The sequence below is a fragment of the Peromyscus californicus genome, unplaced genomic scaffold (genome assembly GCF_007827085.1).
Source record: "Peromyscus californicus insignis strain IS unplaced genomic scaffold, ASM782708v3 Scaffold_3__1_contigs__length_106647218, whole genome shotgun sequence".
In the NCBI taxonomy this organism is placed as follows: Eukaryota; Metazoa; Chordata; class Mammalia; order Rodentia; family Cricetidae; genus Peromyscus; species Peromyscus californicus.
The window spans coordinates 46,776,792-46,797,002 of record NW_026294551.1 but is presented as its reverse complement, the minus strand read 5'-3'; the positions used below and the strand labels follow the sequence as shown (position 1 = coordinate 46,797,002).

The window sequence follows — 20,211 nt, the reverse complement described above, 5'->3', positions numbered from 1 at the left end:
GGGTGCAGGGGAACAAACAGGTCCTCTAGAAGAGCAACCTGTGCTCTTTTTTTTTTATTATGTAAACAGTGTTCTTTCTGCAAGTTTGCCATATGCCAGAAGAGGGCATCAGATCTCATTACAGATGGTTGTGAGCCACCATGTGGGTGCTGGGAACTGAACTCAGGACCTCTGGAAAAGCAGACAGTGCTCATAACTTCTGAGCTATCTCTCCAGCTCGTAACCAGTGCTCTTAACCACTGAGCCATCGCTACAGTCCCAGGATAAAAATCTATTAAAAAGCAAACAAACAAAAACCCCATCAAATCTGGAATAGTGGCACACATCTATAATCCCAGCACTGAAGGCTGAGGCAGGAAGATCAAAAGTGCAAAGCCACTGGGTAGGGTGGCCTGTGCCTTTGATCCCAGCAGGAGGCAGACAGGTGGGTCTCTGAGAGTTTGAGGCCAGTCTAGTTGACACAGTTCCAGGCCTGCCAGGACTACAAAGTGAGACTCTGTCTCAAGGGGAAGAAGTTAAAAGCTACCTTGAGTTCCATAGTGAAGGGACAGGCTACCCTGTGCTATCAGGGGACTACTCTGTGCTATCAGGGGGCTACCCTGTGCTATCAGGGGAGATGGTCTTGGAAAGCCAAAGGAAAAAAGTTTCTTTAAATGTCAAGACCTTCGATGGTAAGATCCATCAGGACCTGGAAACATCAGCACTCTAAGCAGTTGGTTTGGCTTTTTTTAATTTGTTTTGTTTGAGACAGGGTCTCTCTCTGTAGACCAGGCTGGCCTTGAACTCACAGAGATCCTCTTGTCTCTGCCTCCCGAGTGCTGGGACTAAAGGCATGTGCCACCATGCCCAGCTGGTTTGGCTTCATTTGAACATTTGTTCCAATATTAACAACATGATTGACAGTTAATGAAATTTTCCTCCATCCCCAGCCAAGGGTAATGTTCCATATAGAGCTGTCTCAGTCTGGACAACAATTTGTTACCAATTTAATACAATTACACACAGGAGTTCACCTCTACCAAGAGTGATAAAAATAACATTTCATTTCTAAAATGTAACAGAGCTTTGAAGAGTGGAACTACCACACAAGCCTCCTTGTCTGTGCTGGACACAACTAAGTGGTGGGGTATTTATTGTAAACAGACGTGCTGGGCCTCAGATGATAGACTGCAGGTGTAAGTGCTGCTCTCCCACGGCTTCCACTAACCCGAAGCCTTCGGTTTATTTCTCGTGGCAAACCACTCATCACTTTTGTCCGCTGCCATTGCCTGTGGAAACAGATGGACAGACATTACTCCAAGTCTGCATTCTCCACCGTGCCATTAGCAGGAAAGCGAGTTCATCTGTGTGGAGAATGTTGTCCACTCTACCAGGAGAGCAGTCGCTTGGTGATTCTCACATGCTGCTGGCAACAGGGACTGGCTGTTGATGAGCGAGCAGGGACTGTGTGTGTGACTCCGGGGTCGGGGAGAACAAGAATCTCCAATGCTATGAGCTCAGTCTGACACCAAGGCTAAATGATGGTGGAGTACTACTTACCACCTCCAGTTCAAGCCCCAGTACCACCACCAAACCCTGTCTGGAAAAACAAAACAAACAAACAAACAACAAAAACAGCAAATATGGTAATACTTTTTTTAAAGTGAGTTTTGGGGGCTGGAGAGACGGCTCAGCACTTAAGCATATGTACTGCTCTTACAGAGGACCTGAGATCAGATCCCAGCATCCATGTCAAGGGGTTCACAGTCACCTGTGATTCTAACTCCAGGGGAACTAACACTGTCTCCTGCACCACAAGGGCACCTGCGCACATGCCATGCCATATACACTCTCTCTCTCTGTCTCTCTCTCTCTCTCTCTCTGTGTCTCTCTCTCTCTGTGTCTCTCTGTCTCTCTCTCTCTCTCTCTCTCTCACACACACACACACACACACACACACAAAACAATGGTAATAAAAATAAATCTTTTTTTAAAATTGAGTTTTTATCATGCACCAGGTACTATACTGAGTCCAGGTATGACAAAAGTGACAATCTAGGCTTTGGGGATTATACTGAACAGCTATGGAATCACACAGAAAGTTACTTTTCAAAACAAAGTATGTGTGCTTTGAGGCATTTACTGTAAATGACTCACAAGTCCTATCAGATTAAAAGGTAAGGAACAATTAAATGGTTAGAGAAATAGTGTGTCAGAAATACTCATCTACACCAGGAGGAAATGACAACATAATGTTTACATTAGTAAACAACATAAATAAATGTATTTAATTTAGCAATAATGAAGCTGAAGGTGACTGCCCTTGGCAGTGAGCTTCAGAAATGGGACAAGACATGGCTATGTTTCATTTCTATGAAGTCTTAGACCTAGCCAGCCTGGTGGTGGACACCTGCAACACCAGCACTCAAGGGGAGGAGCAGGAAAATTGCCAGTTCCAGAATAGCGTAGGTTACTTCATAAATCCCTGCCTAGTAAGTAATAATCGACTTTAGGGCTATCTGATTTATTATTTGGATGAAAATGTAAAGAACTTAAATCTTAAAGCAATATTAAAAAACAACTCCCTGCCAGGACGTTGTGGCACACACCTTTAATCCCAGCACTCGGGAGGCAGAGGAAGGTGGACCTCTGTGAGTTCGAAGCCAGCCTGGTCTACAGATTGAGTTCCAGGACAGCCAGAGCTGTTACACAAAGATACCCTGTCTCAACCCCCCCTCCCCCGCCACCACCATCCTCACAAAAAACCCAACAGCCTCCCTAGAGCTGGAAGAGTTGTTTCTGTTTTAGCAGTCATAAAGACTGAGGAAAAGAACAATTAACTCTGGTATGGAGAATTCAAAAAAACCTCTCCGTTTTGAAGGACCAGCTCAAGGAGAGAGACAAAGTCCTTTAGGTGGAGACAAGAATACTTTTGTTACCATAAGCAGTGCAGTGAGAACAGACAGGGCTGAGCTAAGGGCTTTCAGAAGACAAAGACAGGCCAGAGAGCAGATGAGGGCCAGACACGCAGCAAGCTCAGTCAGTGAAGAAGGTTATCTGGGAGGCAACAGAGAGCTAGGAGATTAGTTTCAAACTCACTGGATTTCAAAAGCAGTATCAATAGACCAGAGATATTTCAGAAGCAGAACTCAGCTCCTGTTGAATAACGACTAACAGAATTTAAGAGAAAATCAAAACAAGTGAGAAGAAACTATGTCAAAGTGGCTGTGTCTGAAAATCTAAAATAATCTAGGGCTGGCAAGATGGCTTGTCAGGTAAAGATGCTTGCTGCCCAACCTGCAACCTGAGTTTGATCCCCTGAACTCACATGGTAGAGGGGAGAACTGACTCCCACAAGTGGTCTCTGACCTCCATCAACACGCCACGGCTTGCACATGCAGTGAATAAGTAAAATGTAGTAGAATTTCAAAAGCCTAAAACCATATAAAGTAAAAAGCAGGTTCAAAGCAAAACAAAAAACAGCTCTTGGAAGTCTAGCTTGAACAGCTGGGGTATTAGGAGATATCATTATTTCTTATTTGTGTTTGTTTTTGAGGAAGGATCTTTCTATGTAGCCCTGGCTGTCCTGGAACTTGCTATGTAGACCAGGCTGGCTTTGAATTTACAGAGATCCTCCTATCTCTGCCTCCCAAGTGCTGGGATTACACCCAGCAAGATATCTTTTGCCCCCAGGAAGGACCAGGGTACAGAGAAAGGAAAGAAGTGATTATAAAATCCTGGAAGACCTCCATCTAAGTCCCTGTCTCCCATTTACTAAATACCTGATACCCATGAGTGATAATTTTTCTGAGCCTTAGTTTCCTTACAGATTGGACTTAGGAGAATCTAGAAGTAGAGAATATACACCCAGCATGTAAGAACATGTCAAAGCACACCAGGGGTGGTTGTGCACAAGTTTAGTCCCAGCACTGCAGAGGCAGGAACTCTTAAGTTCCAGGCCAGCCTGGTCTACATAGCGTAACAGAGCCCGAGACCTTAGCACAACTGACTCCATGGTGGAAGTATCATTCAGGGTGTAAAACTCAGCATGTAGGGTGGGAGAGATGGCTCAGTGGTTAAGAGTATTGTCTGCTCTTCCAGAGGACCTGGGTTCAACTCCCAGCACCCACATGGTGGCTCACATCTGTCCCTAACTCCAGTTCTAGGGGACCTGACACCCTCACACAGACATACATGAAGGCAAAACACCAACGTACATAAAATAAAAATAAATAAATTGTAAAGAAAAAACCCAGTATGTAGACAGCACTGCCTGTTAAACACTAAAACAAAGGCATAATCCATCAAAATCCATAGCTCTAGGAAAGTCTCTAAATGTACTATCCTTGTTTTTTGGCTTCTGTAGTTCTGCTTCTGGCTAACTGTTCTTGTGAACTGAAGTATGTCAACCCAAGACATGTATTTTTGTGCTTAAAGCTCACCCTGAGAAAGGCTCAGGGCTACACTGGGATCCCAAATCCTCAGTGTACTTGCCGGCCAGTTAATAAAGACTTTCTATTGGTTTAAACCCATGTCTGAGCAGTCTTCTCTGGTGAATACCCCACAACAATAGTGAGTTCTAGGATAGCCAGAGCTACATAGTGAGACCCTGTCTTGAAAAGACCAAACCCAAAAAATAAAAGAACATGTCAAAGCTAGGTATAGTAGCTCATACCTGCAATCTCACTACTTGGGAAGTTAAGGCATGGTGAATGCTTACAGTTTGAGAACAACCAAGAAACCACAGTGAGTTCTAAGCCAGCCTGGGCTACAAAGTAAGACCCTGTCTATAGAAACAAGCCGACAGGGATAGGGAGATAATTCAAGGGATAAGAGCACTTGCTCTGCAAACATGAGGACCTGAATTCAAATTCCCCCATAAAATCATGGCTGCACTTTGCTGTTCCCATAGCACTGAGAGACAGAGACAGATAGGAGGAACATGAGAACTTGCTGGCTGGTAGGCTAGGCAGCTAGCTATCAGAAATTACAAACTTCTAGTTCAGTGAGAGAACCTGTTTCAAGGAAATATGCTGGAGCGTGATAGAGGAAGACACTCATGTCCTGCTTTGGCGTCTCACATGCACACAAGCAAAATCAAACAGAGAGAGAGAGAGAGAGAGAGAGACAGAGAGAGACAGAGAGAGACAGAGAGAGAGGAGGGAGAGAGGGAGAGAAGAGAGAGAAAGTGTCTTTAGCTAGGCATGGTGATTTATGCCTATAAATTCAGCAGGGGCATCAGAATCAGGAATTCAACGTCATCCTCAGCTACATATCAAGTTCAAGGCCAGCCTTGAAGACATAGAGTTCCAGGCCAGCCAGAGCTGCATAGAGATTTGCTGCCTCAAAAAACAATCCATAGCAAAACAAACAAAAATTTTGAGAGGTGGGGTGTGGGGAGATGGCTTAGTGGTTAAAGTGCACTCTCTATGTAAGCTTGAGGGACAAGAGTTCAAATCCTCACGACCCAGGAAAAGCTGATGCAATAGCAGGTATCTGTAACCCCAGTTATGGCAAGATGGAAGCAGAAAGGGAGAATCTCTGTAAGCTCAAAGCCAATTGCTGACCTTGGGATCTGAAGCTTCGAGAAGACCCTATCTCAAAGGTAGAAGGTGTGGATGTTGTCCTCTGACCTGCCTATACGCACTGTGGCATGTGCAGCCCATACTCATACTCACACAGGTACACACACACACACCCCAGACATATGCACACAAAGATAAAGTTATACATATATGTATATACAGTCTTGTTTTTCTTAAAGTACACGGTACATAAGTAAATTGCTTAATTCCCACTTCCTTTAAATTGCCTTAAATATAAAACACACTGGAGTATTTTAGGGTAAATGCTATGATGCCTGAGATTTTCCTGATAATCCCCAAGAAAAAAGAAGAAAAGGAAGTAAGAGTCAGAGTGATGGGAAGGAACGCGGAAAGTGTATGGCACGGAGGCACTGGGAGGCACAGTTATACTTGTTTGGGGTGTATTTGAAATTTTTATTCATGACATATCAAAAAATCAAAACTATCATGCAAAAAATGGACAAGACGAATATTTTTATAAATATTTATAGAATATTTATAAAAGAAGCAAATTGCTAAGAAGCTTATACAAAGGTGCTATTCACCATTAGGGAAATACAAATTAAAACCAAAACAGAAACTATTCCCCATTTCTTTTTTTTTTAAAAAGATTTATTTATTTATTACGTATACAGTGTTCTGCCTACTTGCTAGAAGAGGGCACCAGATCTCACTACAGATGGCTGTGAACCACCATGTGGTTGCTGGGAATTGAACTCAGAACCTCTAGAGGAGCAGGGAATTGAACTCAGGACCTCTGGAGGAGCAGGGAATTGAACTCAGGACCTAGCAGCCATCAGTCACCGCTCTTATCCTCTAAGCCATCTCTCCAGCCCCCATTCCCCATTTCTTAGAAGAGCTACCAGCATCAAAGAAGCAGTAACAAAAAATGCCAGGGAGAATGCAAACAAGTACCCCGTGCACAGATCCAGCAACTCCCCATGTTCCTCCACAGAGAGGTCTGAACAGGACCAGTCCTGTAATGAACGCTTTCCAAACTTTATTTTAGGGATCCTGGACTGAACTGGGCTGTATACCTGCTAGGCAAATGCTTATCCACTGAGCTTCCCCTGTCCTGCTGCTCACCTTTTTTCTTTGTTTTGGTTTTCGCTTTTTCGAGACAGTGTTTCACTGCCTTGCCTGTCCTGGAGCTTACTCTGTAGACCAGGCTGGCCTCAAACTCAGAGATCCGCCTGCCTCTGCCTCCCGAGATCTGGGATTAAAGTTGTACACCACCACACCTGGCCCTGCTGCTCATCCTAACTAAGGACTCACCTGAAGTACAACAATAACCCTATAATAACAATTTTCCTTCTTTACAATATCTTAGATTTGTTCTTATGCTTGATCTTAGCAACCTAGCATTTACTTTACATGAAAATAGAAATAGCTAGCCAGGAGATAGTGTATGCCTTTAATCCCAGCACTCAGGAAGCAGAGGCAGGTAAATCTCTGTGAGCTCGAAGTCAGCCTGGTCTATAGAGCAAGTTCCAGAATGACCAGGACTACCCTGTTTCAAAAAACAGAAAGAAAAAAGAAAACAAGGAAGGAAGGAAGGAAGGAAGGAAGGAAGGAAGGAAGGAAGGAAGACAGACAGATGGACTGAAGAAAGAGAGAAAAAGCAAAAAAGAGAGAAAAAAAAGCTGTCTAGAGTAATATGACTATACTCTAGCCCCCTTAACCAGTTTCTTTAATTAAGCCAAGAACTTTTTCACCTAAAAGATGTCCTTCTGTGGCTCCCTTTCTTCATGACATTTATTTACTCATTGAGTGTATGTGTGTGTGTGTGTGTGTGGGGACACATAGGGCCACAGAGCGAGGGAAGAGTGGAGGACAATTTGCTATGTTTGCCATTTGGAGCCATTACTAAGTAAATAAAGGCTTTGAACCTGAGCACTGAGATACTGAGAGTTAATCTAGTAAGAGTTAGCTACTAGGTAACTAAGGCATTCCTCTGTGTACACAGTGTGGATACACTGCCCAAAGGGATTACTCCTGTTCCAAGTGGACAGAGCAAGTGAACAAGAGATTTCATCAAGCCACTCAAAGCAGGGTACAATCTAAAATGCACGCGTTACTCATTTCTGAAGTTTGCATTTAATACTTTCAGACATGGTTGACTGCACATAACAAACTATGAAAAGAGAAACTGGCTAAGAGAGACTCACTTCAGATAATTACTCTTGTCGGCTGTCCGGCACTTTCCAGTACAGTAAAAGCAATTCCCCTAGGTACTGACCTTAGAGACATGAAACACGGAGCTGCAAGATTAAAACAAGAATGCTCACAGCACTCTTCCTTAAGTAGATAAAAATCTAGAACCAACCTAAATGTTCCCTACCATGGGAATGGATAAACAAGTTGTTATCTAATAAAAGCAATACAAAAGATGATACAAGCAATTACATGGTGGAATCTCAAAAAACGTTATCTTGAGAGAAAGAAACCAAGCATAGGGAAATACCTACTAAATGGATTCATTTGTTTGGAGTCCAAGAATAAATGAAACTGATCTACTATGCTGAAAATCGGAACGGCAGCTGCCTCTGGGAGAATCATCGGGGAGATGTGAAGGAGGCAGGGTCTCAGTTCCACAGGAGAACCGGAGGAGTGGGCAGCTGCCTCTGGGAGAATCATCGGGGAGATGTGAAGGAGGCAGGGTCTCAGTTCCACAGGACAGCCAGAGGAGTGGGCAGCTGCCTCTGGGAGAATCGTCAGGGAGATGTGAAGAAGGCAGGGTCTCAGTTCCACAGGAGAACCGGAGGAGTGGGCAGCTGCCAGTGCGTGGAAGAGCAAAGGAGGGAAGAGAAGCAGATCTGCCAGCCTCGAGCTTGCTCAGCATTCCATTTTCCTGCATGACAGAGCTCCAAAAGCTATCTTCTTCTATATAGTTTCTATTTTAATTCACAATGACTGGTGTTATGTCTACGGTTAATTATCTTCCATAAAGCACACCACAGTCCCAAGAAATGAGTATTTTTATTTTATCTCACCATTGTTAGATAAATTTCTAAAGGAACTTTAAGAAATCCAAAGAATTTTAATAAATTGTTTGAAGGCTAGTTATAGAGATTAAAAATGATAGAACTGGGATAGATCGATTCCTTTAATCACTCAGTTAGGTATTCAGAAATGAGTGAGGCCCAGTGGTCAGGCCTACGGTACTATCTACATAGAAGGCTGAAGCAGGAAGGTCCCTTGAGCCCAGGAACTGGAGGCTAGCCGGGATAACAGAGTCCTTGTCTCAAAAGTCCAAAGTATCTCTGTGAGTTTGAGGCCAGCCTGGTCTACAGAGCGAGTTCAAGGACAGGCTCCAAAGCTACAGAAAGAAACCCTGTCTCGGGGAAAAAAAGTCTGAAGTATTCAGCAAATGTCGGCTTCACAGCAGGTCTATAGAAGTCAGAGTACAACAATGGGCTACTGTTTTCCTGATTAGAAAAACCAGGTTTGATGAGAACAGAAGCTGCTGCATTCGGGGAGATGAGATCAGCAACAATGTCAACAAGAACACTATTTGTTGCCAAGATCCAGTGCAGAACAGTTGAAGTATGCATTTCAGACAAGAAATAGAAACTATGTGTAGACAAATCTTTGAAACAGAAATCTAATTAAAGAAACCTGGTTATACAGTCCTAAAACTTAGGAAGCTGAGGCAGGAGGATCACTAGTTTGCAGTCAGTTTAGAACAAAGACTCATATCTCAAAAACAGAAAAACAAACAAACATCTTGAGTGGAAAGGGTTTTGTTTTGGTGGTGTTTTTTGTTTACTTTAGTGTGTATTTGCGTGCCTGGGTGTATGTATGTTCATCATGTGCACGCAGGAGCACTTGGAGGTCAGAGTGTGTCAGATCCCTGGAACTGGAGTCATAAGCAGTTGTGAACCACCATGTGGGTGCTAGGAACTGAACCTGTGTCCCCTGTAAGAGCAGTAAGCTCTCTTAACCACGAACCCATATCTCCAGCCACTGTTTCTTGTCTTTATGAGACAAGGTCTCACTATGTAGCCCTGGTTGGCTTGGACTTGCTATATAGACCAGCTAGCCTTGAATTCATAGAGATCCCCTTCCTCTGCCTCCTAAATTTTTGTTTTGTTTTGTTTTGTTTGTTTGTTTTTTGAGATAGAGTTTCTTTGTGGAGCCCTGACTCTCCTGGCACTAGCTTTGTAGACTAGGCTGGCCTTGAACTCATAGAGTTCCGCCTGCCTCTGCTTCCAGAGTGCTGGGATTAAAGGCACGCACCACCACTGCTCGGCCCTCAGAAAAGTTTTTAAAAGATGAGCGCTACTGGATTTCTTGGTGTGATAATGAGAACAAGCAGGAAGGGAGAAGAAAGAGAATGATGTTGAACGGAACACAGATGACCAAATGGCCAAAGACACCAAAGGGGACGGAAGCCAGGAACTTCCACCCTCGGAGCTGAATAACAGTGCTCACAGCAGTAGCGGATGCCTTCCTGTCAGTCTGGGGCAGTGGGAAGATGGAAATGCTAAGTCCTGTAAGGGGTCATACGGGTGACATGGAAGACACTGGTCTCTGATTAAAAGTCATCACAACAGGGAAAGGACACTCTTGACAGCACCTGGCCCCTGTACATCCTTTATACCATCCTGCTTTGGCCTATAGTGACACCAATGTAGAAATAAGACTCACGTCATCCAATAACTTGCTTCCTTTTGGATCCCTCTTAGAAAGTTCTCGAAAAGCTTCATCCCCAACGAAGCAAATTTCATGTCCATCCTATACCAAAAAAGAGAAAAGCAATATGAAAAAAACAATCTTTGCAGAAATCCCCAGGACGGCCTGTCCCCTTGCTAAACGATACTTACAGGGTCAGCCAGGATGACTACTTGCACTGTCGCCTTCCCTGGGGTATCCAGACTCACCAGTGGAGTCAGGATCGATTGGTTCTCCCTTTTCATCAACTCTTCTAAGTCTGGCAACTTGAAAAACACAGAAAGGCAAGTGAGCAAGGGTGACTGACATATCACTTCTATAGATGGATTTTATGATCTCAGTGGTTCTTAAAAGAATGGTTAAGCATGATAGCAAAGCCACAATCAGAATGAACTCATGGAAAGAAGTCCAAGGTTCTTACCTAGGTTGAAACCAGATAGTGACAGAGCTTAAACAATCAGGCTGGGGGCTGGAGAGAGGGCTCAACAACTAAGAACAAGTACTACTCTTGTAGGGGACCCAAGTTCAGTTTCCAGCAACCATGTCTGGGGGTTCATAAACACTGGTAACACACACACACACACACACACACACACACACACACACACACACACACACACACACATTGCAAAAGGAAAAATAAGGAGTCAGAGAGACGGCTCTATGGAGTTTGGTTCCTCACACCCACTTCAAGAGCTCACAACCCCCTGTAAGTCCAAGTCCGGGGAACGTGACAGCTGCTACAGACACCTGCACTCACATGCACATAGATACACACACACACACACACACACACACACACACACACACACACACACACACAATTAAAAAGAATGAATTCTTGAAAACAAACAATTAGGTTATCAAATAGTACCTCTTTCTGAGGACAAGAAAAGGCAATTCTTCCAAAGGCTGCTGCATGATCAACTGCACCCTTGATGCCCTGTAGCTCCAGCTTACACTGAAGAGAAATAAGAAAGTGGGCTGACGCTTTCTGACGAGTCACACAAGTGTGCAGTATAAAAGCTCTATCATGCTTGCTAAGATGCTTGCCATGCAAGTGTGAGGAGCTCAGTACAGACCCCAGCACCCACACACAGCTGGATGCGGTAGCACTGGTATGTGATCCTACCATTCCTGTAGTGTGACAGGAGGCAGCGGCGACAGGAAAAACTCCAAAGCTTACAGGTCAGCTACCATGAACGAAAACTGAGGCAGTATCTGAGTGGTAGTTATTAGTGGGTTTTGTTTTCATCTGCTCATCTGGATAAACACTGATTCACTGTTAAGAAACCACAGGCCCGCTTTCATGGTAACCTGATTTATGAACCAAACTCAAAGGAGCAGACCAGCCGTTCCTCAGCAAGGTCACTCACCTGGTTATCAGCATAGCCCAGCAAAGCCCTCTGCTTCTCCTCGTCATGCTCATAAATTTTCATCCCCAGGAGATTAGACCAGTAGTTCAAGGACTTCTGGAAATCAGTCACTGCTAGAGTTACTTTTAATACAGGATCTGTAAGGTAAGAAAACAGATGAATGAGGTCACTTCAGTGGAATGGGCTAGAGTGTAAGAACTGAGCTTAGGAGGCTGGAGGGGGGAGTGTGTGCCCAGCATACAAGGCTTTCCATTTCATTTCCAGCAACTCTCTTCCTAGCTAAAGAATTCAGTTTATAAGGAAAGAATTTTAAATCAATATGAAAAGAAACATGATCCAAATAAATGACAGTACAATAATCATTTGGTGGGGGAAAGCTACATGTTTGAATTAAATAGCAGAATGTATTTCTGATGGTTAAAGGATTAAATTTAAAGAATAAACTAAGGAAATACAAGTAATTGGTTTTTCATCATTTAATTTTGTTGTCTTGGCAACTTAGCAATGTTAACTATTTTACTGCAGAGAAGGGCACTAAAATGAAAAATACTGACAAGAGTGTAAACTAGAAAATTTGTGGGAAAGGATTTGACAGAATGTACCAAAAGTTTTAAAAATGTACTGAAAAAGCAAGTCCGTTCTCAGCAACTCAGAAAGCAGCTGTGGTTGTGTGAAGGGCTTTTCATCACAAAGGCATTCAACAGTGTTGCCCAGAACAATGAAACACTAGGAAAAACAAAACACCCAACAACAGAGGCTGCTCAGTTTCTGTAACGCAACGCTGCCGTGGAATTCCTGCAATGGCTTAGCAGGGTACATTTATATGTGTGTATGTATTGTTTTGGATAAAAGATCTGGAAGACAGACTCTAGAATGTCCACAGTGGTTACCCTTGGACATATGGGTACTACTTTTCCTCCCTTCCTCCTTATCATCCTTCTCCCTGCTTCCTCCTGCTTTGGTACATATAACATGTACACTTACCTTCTATTCTAGAGTAAAAAAAAATCTGCAAGTGTACATTCACACACACACAATTTAAAAAACAACCAACCCCCCCACCCCCCAAGCAGCTAACACATAATGGAAACATGTCATATTGTAAGTTGATTTTCTGACCCCCAACCCCACCGCCGCCGGTACCAGAGGTTGAACCCAGACCCTTGCACATCAGACAAGTACTCTATCATTCAGCGGCAGCTCCGACCCTGTGAAGTAGTTTTCCTTTTCTTTCTTCCTCCTTTCCCTTCCTTTTTTATTTATTGCAATATAGGAACCTTACCTAGGACTTCACACATGCTAGGCAAGCATTCTATCACTGAACCTCTTTTGCCCACGTTTTATTTGGGGACTGGCACTCAGTAAGTTGTCCAGACTGGCCTTTCTCTATAGCCCAAGTAGGCCTTAAGGCCTTACCTCAGCCTATAGCCCTCTTCCTAGCTGTGATTATAGGTCTGTGCCACCGGGTGTGGCCAAGGGAACTTCTAAAGAGCTGTTTACAACTACACCTGACTCATCTGACTGTGACAAATTCAGTGTATTTTCCCATGGTTTTCCTCACCTCCACCCCGTCTGTAGACTCGCAATGCCAAAACTACTAACCATGGTGCTTCTCACGGGGCCTCCTGGAAGAGTCAAGTTTATTTTTCTCCACTGATTGTAAAATCATCAAATCCAAGTTCATCGAGAACATGAGCTCAGTGATAGAATGCTTGCCTAGCATGCCTGAGACCTTAGATTTACTCCCTATAACTGAGCAAATAGCAAAAACTCTCCCCAGAGCCAGAAGGGCTTCAGGACAGGCACAGGTGCAGTCCAAATGGACCAGCAGGAAATTAATGCCTCAGATGTCTTAGCAAAGTAAAGGACAAAAGCATCTTTGGAATGTGGAACTCGCCATTACTTAAGTCCAGGCTGAGTATCTCTTATTTGAAAAGCTTGGGACCAGAAGTATTTCAGAATTTGGGAAACTTGCATGGGCTTTATCGGTTGAGCATTCCTAAACTGAAAATCCAAACACCAGAATCTCAAGCTTACAGAGCACAGGGGCACAAGCCTGAGACTCCAGCACTTGGGAGGTTGAGGCAGTAGGATCTCTGAGTTCTAGGTTAGCCTGAACTATGTGTTAAGACACAATTTTTGTTATTGTTTTTGAGATAGGGTTTCTCTGTGTAGCCTTCCTCTGCCTCCTAGTCCTAAGACACAGTCTTAAACAAACAAACAAAAATTTAAATCTGCTATTTTGGAATAGGGATATTCAACCTGTATTAAGCAGACAGAGTATATTAAATCTGACCATAGAGTGCTCTGGTAGATTCCAGACAAGGTTTGCTCGAAGGCTCCTTCCCAAAGTGAATATGGAAGCATGGAGTCTCACCTGCTTCCAGCATCTCCTACTAGTTCGGGGACTAGCTCTAACAGCATGAGAAGACAACAAAGAGAGAAAATCTGGGGTCTCGAGATGGCTGGTCTGCGTGACCAACTAACCCTCAGTCTTCCTGCTCCTCTGTGAACTTGAAACAACTTCTTATTGTTCAAACTAGTTTGAGTTGGGTTTGCTGTTATTTGCTGCTGGAAAAAAAATCCTAAAAAGATACATTATCTGTAAAACAGAACCAGTCTAGATTCTCTGTAGCTCTGTACTCATGTATATATAAGGGTTTAACTTCCCAGAATACAGGTGAGAACACTGGCTTGGGAGACACGTTATCAATACAGAAAAACTACAGTAGGGAAAGAACTGGGCCCCAGCGCCCTCCCATCCTCATCAAATGCACCCTGAGCCAGGCTTTTGCCTGGCCTGGTGTAATTACCTGACTGGGGTAGACTTCGATCCTGTAAATAGAACTTATATCCTCCTGGGGCCTCAGTTTCAAAAACTCCTTCTGCAACTTCATTGAGTGGCCACTCCAGCTTCCTGGCACTGCTGACAGCCTGGCTGGAAGCAAGTGTGATGCCCTGTGACAAATAACATCCGCATACAGCATTACAACAGAGCTCTTCCAGGAGGAGATGAGGAATCCAAAACACCTAAGATTTAATTGGCATTTTCTTACAGGGATTTTAAAGAGGGTTTTAGATGTTTTCTCCAAATTCTTCAGATTTAGACATTTATAAATCACAGCAAAGAAATTCAAATGTCAGTGTTATGTGACCCATTTAATACCAAAGACAATCTCTTCAGTTTTCAAGCAGAAAAATCTTGCTCTTTCTTGGACTGGCCAGCTAACCATTTGAGACAACTTGGAATTAGTTATTCACTTATGAGGCTGACCTTGAACCTGAAGCTTTGTTTATTCTAGGTAAGTGCTCTACCACTGAGCTAAATCAACAGCCCAATTTTGGATTTTAAGTATGAAGACATTCTTTAAGCAAAGTTCCCAACAGCATATAATCCTGCCTCCTGGGAAAGCCATCCTTGCTCACCCTGGACCACTGCAGCTGCCTCTGTTCTGTCTGTCTCTTGTCTACTCTGTAGCCACGGGCAGCGTATCAAAAGGCGTCCTACAGCTTATTCTCAAGCAGCCCACCGGCTCTGTTTTCCCTGGATGGCTCTTAAAAGACCCAGCATTGTGCACTTTTTTCCCCTTTGAGGCAGCCCTGGCTGGCCTCAAGAACACTTAATCCTCCTGTCTCAGTCTTCTAAACTGGGATGACAGTCAAGAGCCACCATATTCAGCTGTCACGTCACTTCTTCCCCAACTCCTACCACCTTCCCCCACCCTCTGCACTCCAGCTACTTCTTGCACCTTCTCAAACAGATGCTGGTCGTTCCCTCCACTGAGACGCCTCCTCTGTCCACAGGCCCGACTGCCTTCCCTCCTCTGAACTCGCCCCACTGAGACGCCTCCTCTGTCCACAGGCCCGACTGCCTTCCCTCCTCTGAACTCGCCCCACTGAGATGCCTCCTCTGTCCACAGGCCCGACTGCCTTCCCTCCTCTGAACTCGCCCCACTGAGATGCCTCCTCTGTCCACAGGCCTGACTGCCTTCCCTCCTCTGAACTCGCTCCACTGCCATCTCCTAACGACCTTCTCAACTTCAAATTGAAAGAGCCATCCAGAGCTGGAGAGACGCTCAGCAGTTAAGAGCACTGGCTGCTCTTGCAGAGGACCTGGGTTCAGTTCCCAGCACCCGGTTGGCAGCTCACAACCGTCCCTAACTCCAGTTCTAACGGATCCAACACCCTCTTCTGACCTCTTCAGATACTGCATGCATGTGGTACACATACATACAAGCAAAACACTCCTATTTTTTAAATTTATTTTTATTAGTTTTAATTATGTATAGACGTGTATGTCTGTGTGTATATGTGTGCATGCAAATATAGGTACTAGTGGAGGCTGGATGTTCTTTTTTTTTTTAAGCCAACTTTGTTTCTAACCTGGACTATTATAACCGTCTCTGCCTCATGCAGATATGCACTGGGACAGAGTGATATTTACCATGAAGTCGTTGCCAAGCTTGTAGTCTCCAATGCCATAATTGTATGTCAGTTCTGCAACAAAATGATCATCCTCAGGCCCGAATCCCACCATTGTTTTACTCCATTTCCCATCATAAGGCCTAAAAAGAAAAAAGGTAATGCTCAGTGGCCACAGGAGAAATCTGCTTCCTACTTTGGGACACAGTGAGGTGGCCAGTCCCTTTGGGTCCCATAATTTCTAAATATGGATGAGATGACCTCTGAAGGTGCTGACAGCAGTTGTGGACAGCACTCAAGCACCACAACCACACACTCCACAACCACGCACTCCACACACCGTCCATTTGGCACTGACTTAAGGGAAAGATCTAGTTACCTTTAAAAAATGTAGGGAAAGCGAGTGCTAAAGGCAGCTCTCTAGTCTAACCTCAGACAATGTCTTTGCATATCAGTAAGCATGCAAATCCTAATGGACCTTGGAAGCTTTCAACTTGCTGTGGATACTAAGCTCAGGAGACACTCAGCCCTTCCACTACCCACTGCACGAACTTATTTGTGCCTGTAGTAAAATATGAAAAAATATCTGTCTCTGTTAAGATTCCTGGCATAGAGCTCCTTAAGCCTTAGGATTCCCTGTTAAGTGGGCCTTGTATTCATGAACTCCTTCTGGAATGCCTGGGTTTACCATAATGAACTGACTGAAGGTGAGGTTGGATAGCCTGAGGATTTGCCTGGTTGTCAAAAAGACCAAAAGATTAGAATGTTCAGCCACATGCACCTTTGAGAAGGGGAGGGGTGGAGAGGAAACACTATAAATCTGTGTAAAAACTATTCAACGAGATCTGACAAGTTTGTGGGTTGCTGAAGCCATGGAGGTGCTGGGGTCATGGAAGCGACTGGAAGTACCACCCCTCTTCTCTCCGTACCTTTCTGCACACAGCTCTTCTGCTTGGCTCTTCCTGATTTGTATCCTTTATAATAAGCCAGGAAATGTAAATAGTGTTTCCCTGAGGTCAGGAGGAGGGGCTACTATGATTTGTAGCTGGTCTCACAGACCTCCAGATACATAAGGAATTGTTAAACAGTCAGAGAACTGGCTGGAATTTGGAGTACTGGAGAACTGCTTGCTGTAGCTGAAGTGTTGTGTGAAATGCCAAGAAACAAAGCATGAGTCCCCACTGCTGTTTAGGTAGCTTCCCTTCTTTCTTGCCTCCTTTTAAAAATTATTTATTTATTTATTTCCTGATTTATCCCACTGTATCATACTCAACTTTGAGAAAGTGTGTTCTGCTCGGGAGCTATTCCAAACCTAAGATTTTAAGACACGAGTTGCCATACCCATTACATGCAGCTTTGCAGCCTTCTTCAAATTCCTCATGGCGTAGAACCTGTAAAGAAAATAGACTAAATTGTAAAGTTTGACTTTTTTTGGAGTGCTGGGGAATCCAAGGACTTGTGTTAGACAAGCGCTCTGCCGCTGAGTGACACTCCTAGTCCTTGATTTTTACAGACTGGATCTCACTGTGTAGTCCAGTTGATCTCAAACTATAAGCCTCAGCAGGCCTCAGCTCTCCACATGCTGGGATTGCCGGTGGACTAGTATTGTACATGGCACATTTATACAAACTAAAAGGGCAGAACATAAACATTGCCAGTTTTACTAAGAGAAACAAACAGAACTTCCAGATGCAGCAGAGGTAAGAAGAACATCTTAAGCAGGGCATGGTGGCACTCGCCTTTAATCCCAGCACTCAGGAGGCACAAGCAGATGGATCTCTGTGAGTTCAAGGCTAGCCTGGTCTGTGGGGTGAATTCCAAGACAGCCAAGGATACACAGTGAGTTGTATTCTCAAACAGGCATGAAATCTCTTTGGAGTAGGAAGCCACCTGTGGTAGAAAAGTGTGTTCAGCAGTAGAGAAGTCTGGCTGCAGTGTGTAATGCTGAGCAAGCTGTTTCAGGTTCTCAGTCTCAGACTGAGTGTGAGAACAACTATGTTGGTGAAAATGGACAGCCTGTTTAAGCACCTAAGACAGAAGCTAGAATAGAGAAGGCTCTCAGTTTCTTAGTTTCTGCTCTCTGCTTCGTTTCTTCCCCCCCAAGACATTGTCTCAGTAAAGCAGCACAATTTGGCTTTAGACTTACTGTGTAGTATAGGCTGACCTTGAGCCTCCCAACTGCTGGGATTGCAGGAACAGGCCAGCACATTAGCTGCTTTTCATTTTTGATTCCTACTGCTCCTGTTCAAGTTCCATTACTTCCCTCAAAGATTACAAAAATCAACTTCATTAGCTGGGCATGGTGGCACACCTGTAACCCCAGCACTCTGGAGGCATTAGGCAGAAGCATAATTCAAGGGCAACCTGAGCTACTTACTGTCCCCCCCAAAACCCACAAAACTTATTGATTTCTTTCCTTAATACTACCATAAAAAATAGACCCCTAAAGCATCGCTGATGGCACCACAAGACCCCCCTCACTTCAGCATAAACTCAAAAGTGCTTTGCAAACATAGCATTCGAGACAATACCAGAAACAGTTCCAACCTGTATGTTCTCACATCCCGTCTCTTCGTCTAGCTAACTGCACATAAAATTAGTGTCATTTCCCAAATATCTCCACATAACCTTTTCAGGTCTTCTTGGTACGTGGAAACCCTACTTTCCAAGGTCAGCTTGAATGCAAGGCCCCCATTATTTACTTCCTGATAACCCAGGCTGGCAAATCTCTCCTCTTGTATTTATAGCATAAAAGTAGCTAATACTTTACAGAACACAACTATCTATGAGTCAAGTACCATCTACATAATAACATGTTTAATCCTCACAACAATCTTTTAATCAACGAAGAAACAGAATAATGACATATAGTACCACTAAACTCTGACTTTCCATGACTGTTGGTTACAAATCTAATTTCCCACATCATGTGCTCTAAATGGGAATAAACACCAAAGTCACTTGAACCTTTGTTGCCAAACCTTAACATGGTACCCTGAAACAGCAGGTAGGTAGGTGTGTGAGTGTGTCTGTTTGTCTGTCTGTCTGCCACATATCAGATCCCCTGCAGCTGGATTTACAGACGATTGTGAGCCACCCAACACTGGTGTTGGGAACCCACTTCAGATCCTCTGGAAGAGCAGTAATCACTCACAAAGGCCGAGCCATCTCTCCAGCCCTTAAACAGCAGATATGTCTATGATTAATCAATTCGTGTTGATTGATTAATTTGTGTAACTCCCTTTGCACTCCTTCTGTATCATCTCCACACTAAGCTGGATTCTTGTCCCTACAAACTAGTCTGCATTGGTGTGTTCCCTACTTCCCTGACTTAACAAAAGCTTCGCAATAAACCTCCACATTTTCAGCTAAGTGACCCCTTTAGAATCGCAGCGTCTCGGACTCTTTCGGGGTATATGAAAGGAGACTAGATTCTGACCTCATACTTAAATCTTGGCTGTCCAGAGGAGAGCCAAGAGTAACTACGAAAGAGACCACTCGGTCCTGCCCTGACAGGGGATGTTCACTAGTGCGATAGCGGAGTGCTTGCTTAGCATGCAAGCAAGACCATGGATTCCATTCCCAGAACTTAAACTTTAAATCCCCAGCCCTGACGGAAGCCGAACTTTGAATTTGCTGATCACACCCAAACGTTTCAAACCAGAAGAGTCCGCTCTGCCGTGAACTGGAAGGGACTATTTCATAACGTTTTGCCTGCCAATGCTCCTTCACGATGGACTACAAGCTCTCCAAGCCAGGAGTGTAATACATTTGTCAAGGTCTGTAGGCGACGGAACGTGCGCGTAGACAACACAGCTGGTAGGTCGGCGCCCCTTCAAAGGCTTCCCAACCCGAAAGCGGGGGCTCGCCCAAGTTGAAAAAGCCGCCGTGCCAACCCGGAGTCGCGGGCCTGGCGGCTGAAGGGGCCGCACGCGCATGGCGTCCTCCCTCCCAGGAGCGGCTCGCGCCGGCCCCGCTCGGCCCCGGTCTGCACCTGCATCCCCAGGACATCTCGGAAGAAATGCACCGTCTGGAAGCGGTTCCCCACTTTGAATACGAAGTGCAGAGCTCGACGAGTGGCCATGACTCCAAACCGCCGAGACCGAGTCACGGGCTGAGCGCCACGCCCTCCACCGACCCAGGCCGACCGTCGCGTGACGTCACTAGTACGCGCC

At 44.5% G+C, this 20,211-nt stretch overlaps 1 protein-coding gene across 1 annotated transcript; it reads right to left on the bottom strand.

Moving 5' to 3' along the window:
- Positions 1-964: 964 nt before the first annotated feature.
- Glod4 (glyoxalase domain containing 4) lies at positions 965-20,183 on the bottom strand. Its single transcript, XM_052756426.1, has 9 exons — positions 20,031-20,183; positions 17,378-17,427; positions 16,059-16,179; positions 14,428-14,572; positions 11,615-11,751; positions 11,113-11,199; positions 10,391-10,504; positions 10,215-10,301; positions 965-1,268 (listed from the first exon to the last, which is right to left on the bottom strand). The coding sequence occupies exons 1-9, from the start codon at positions 20,118-20,120 to the stop codon at positions 1,203-1,205; spliced, it is 897 nt and encodes a 298-aa protein (XP_052612386.1). The 5' UTR covers positions 20,121-20,183; the 3' UTR covers positions 965-1,202.
- Between the last annotated feature and the right edge of the window lie 28 nt (positions 20,184-20,211).

Coding starts and splice junctions, on each gene's coding strand:
- Glod4 (XM_052756426.1), bottom strand. CDS start 20,120: ATGGCCACTCGTCGAGCTCTGCACTTCGTATTCAAAGTGGGGAACCGC. Junction 17,428..20,030: donor GAGATGTCCTGGGGATGCAG/GTGCAGACCGGG, acceptor TTTTCTTTACAG/GTTCTACGCCATGAGGAATT. Junction 16,180..17,377: donor TGCAAAGCTGCATGTAATGG/GTATGGCAACTC, acceptor TTTTCTTTTTAG/GCCTTATGATGGGAAATGGA.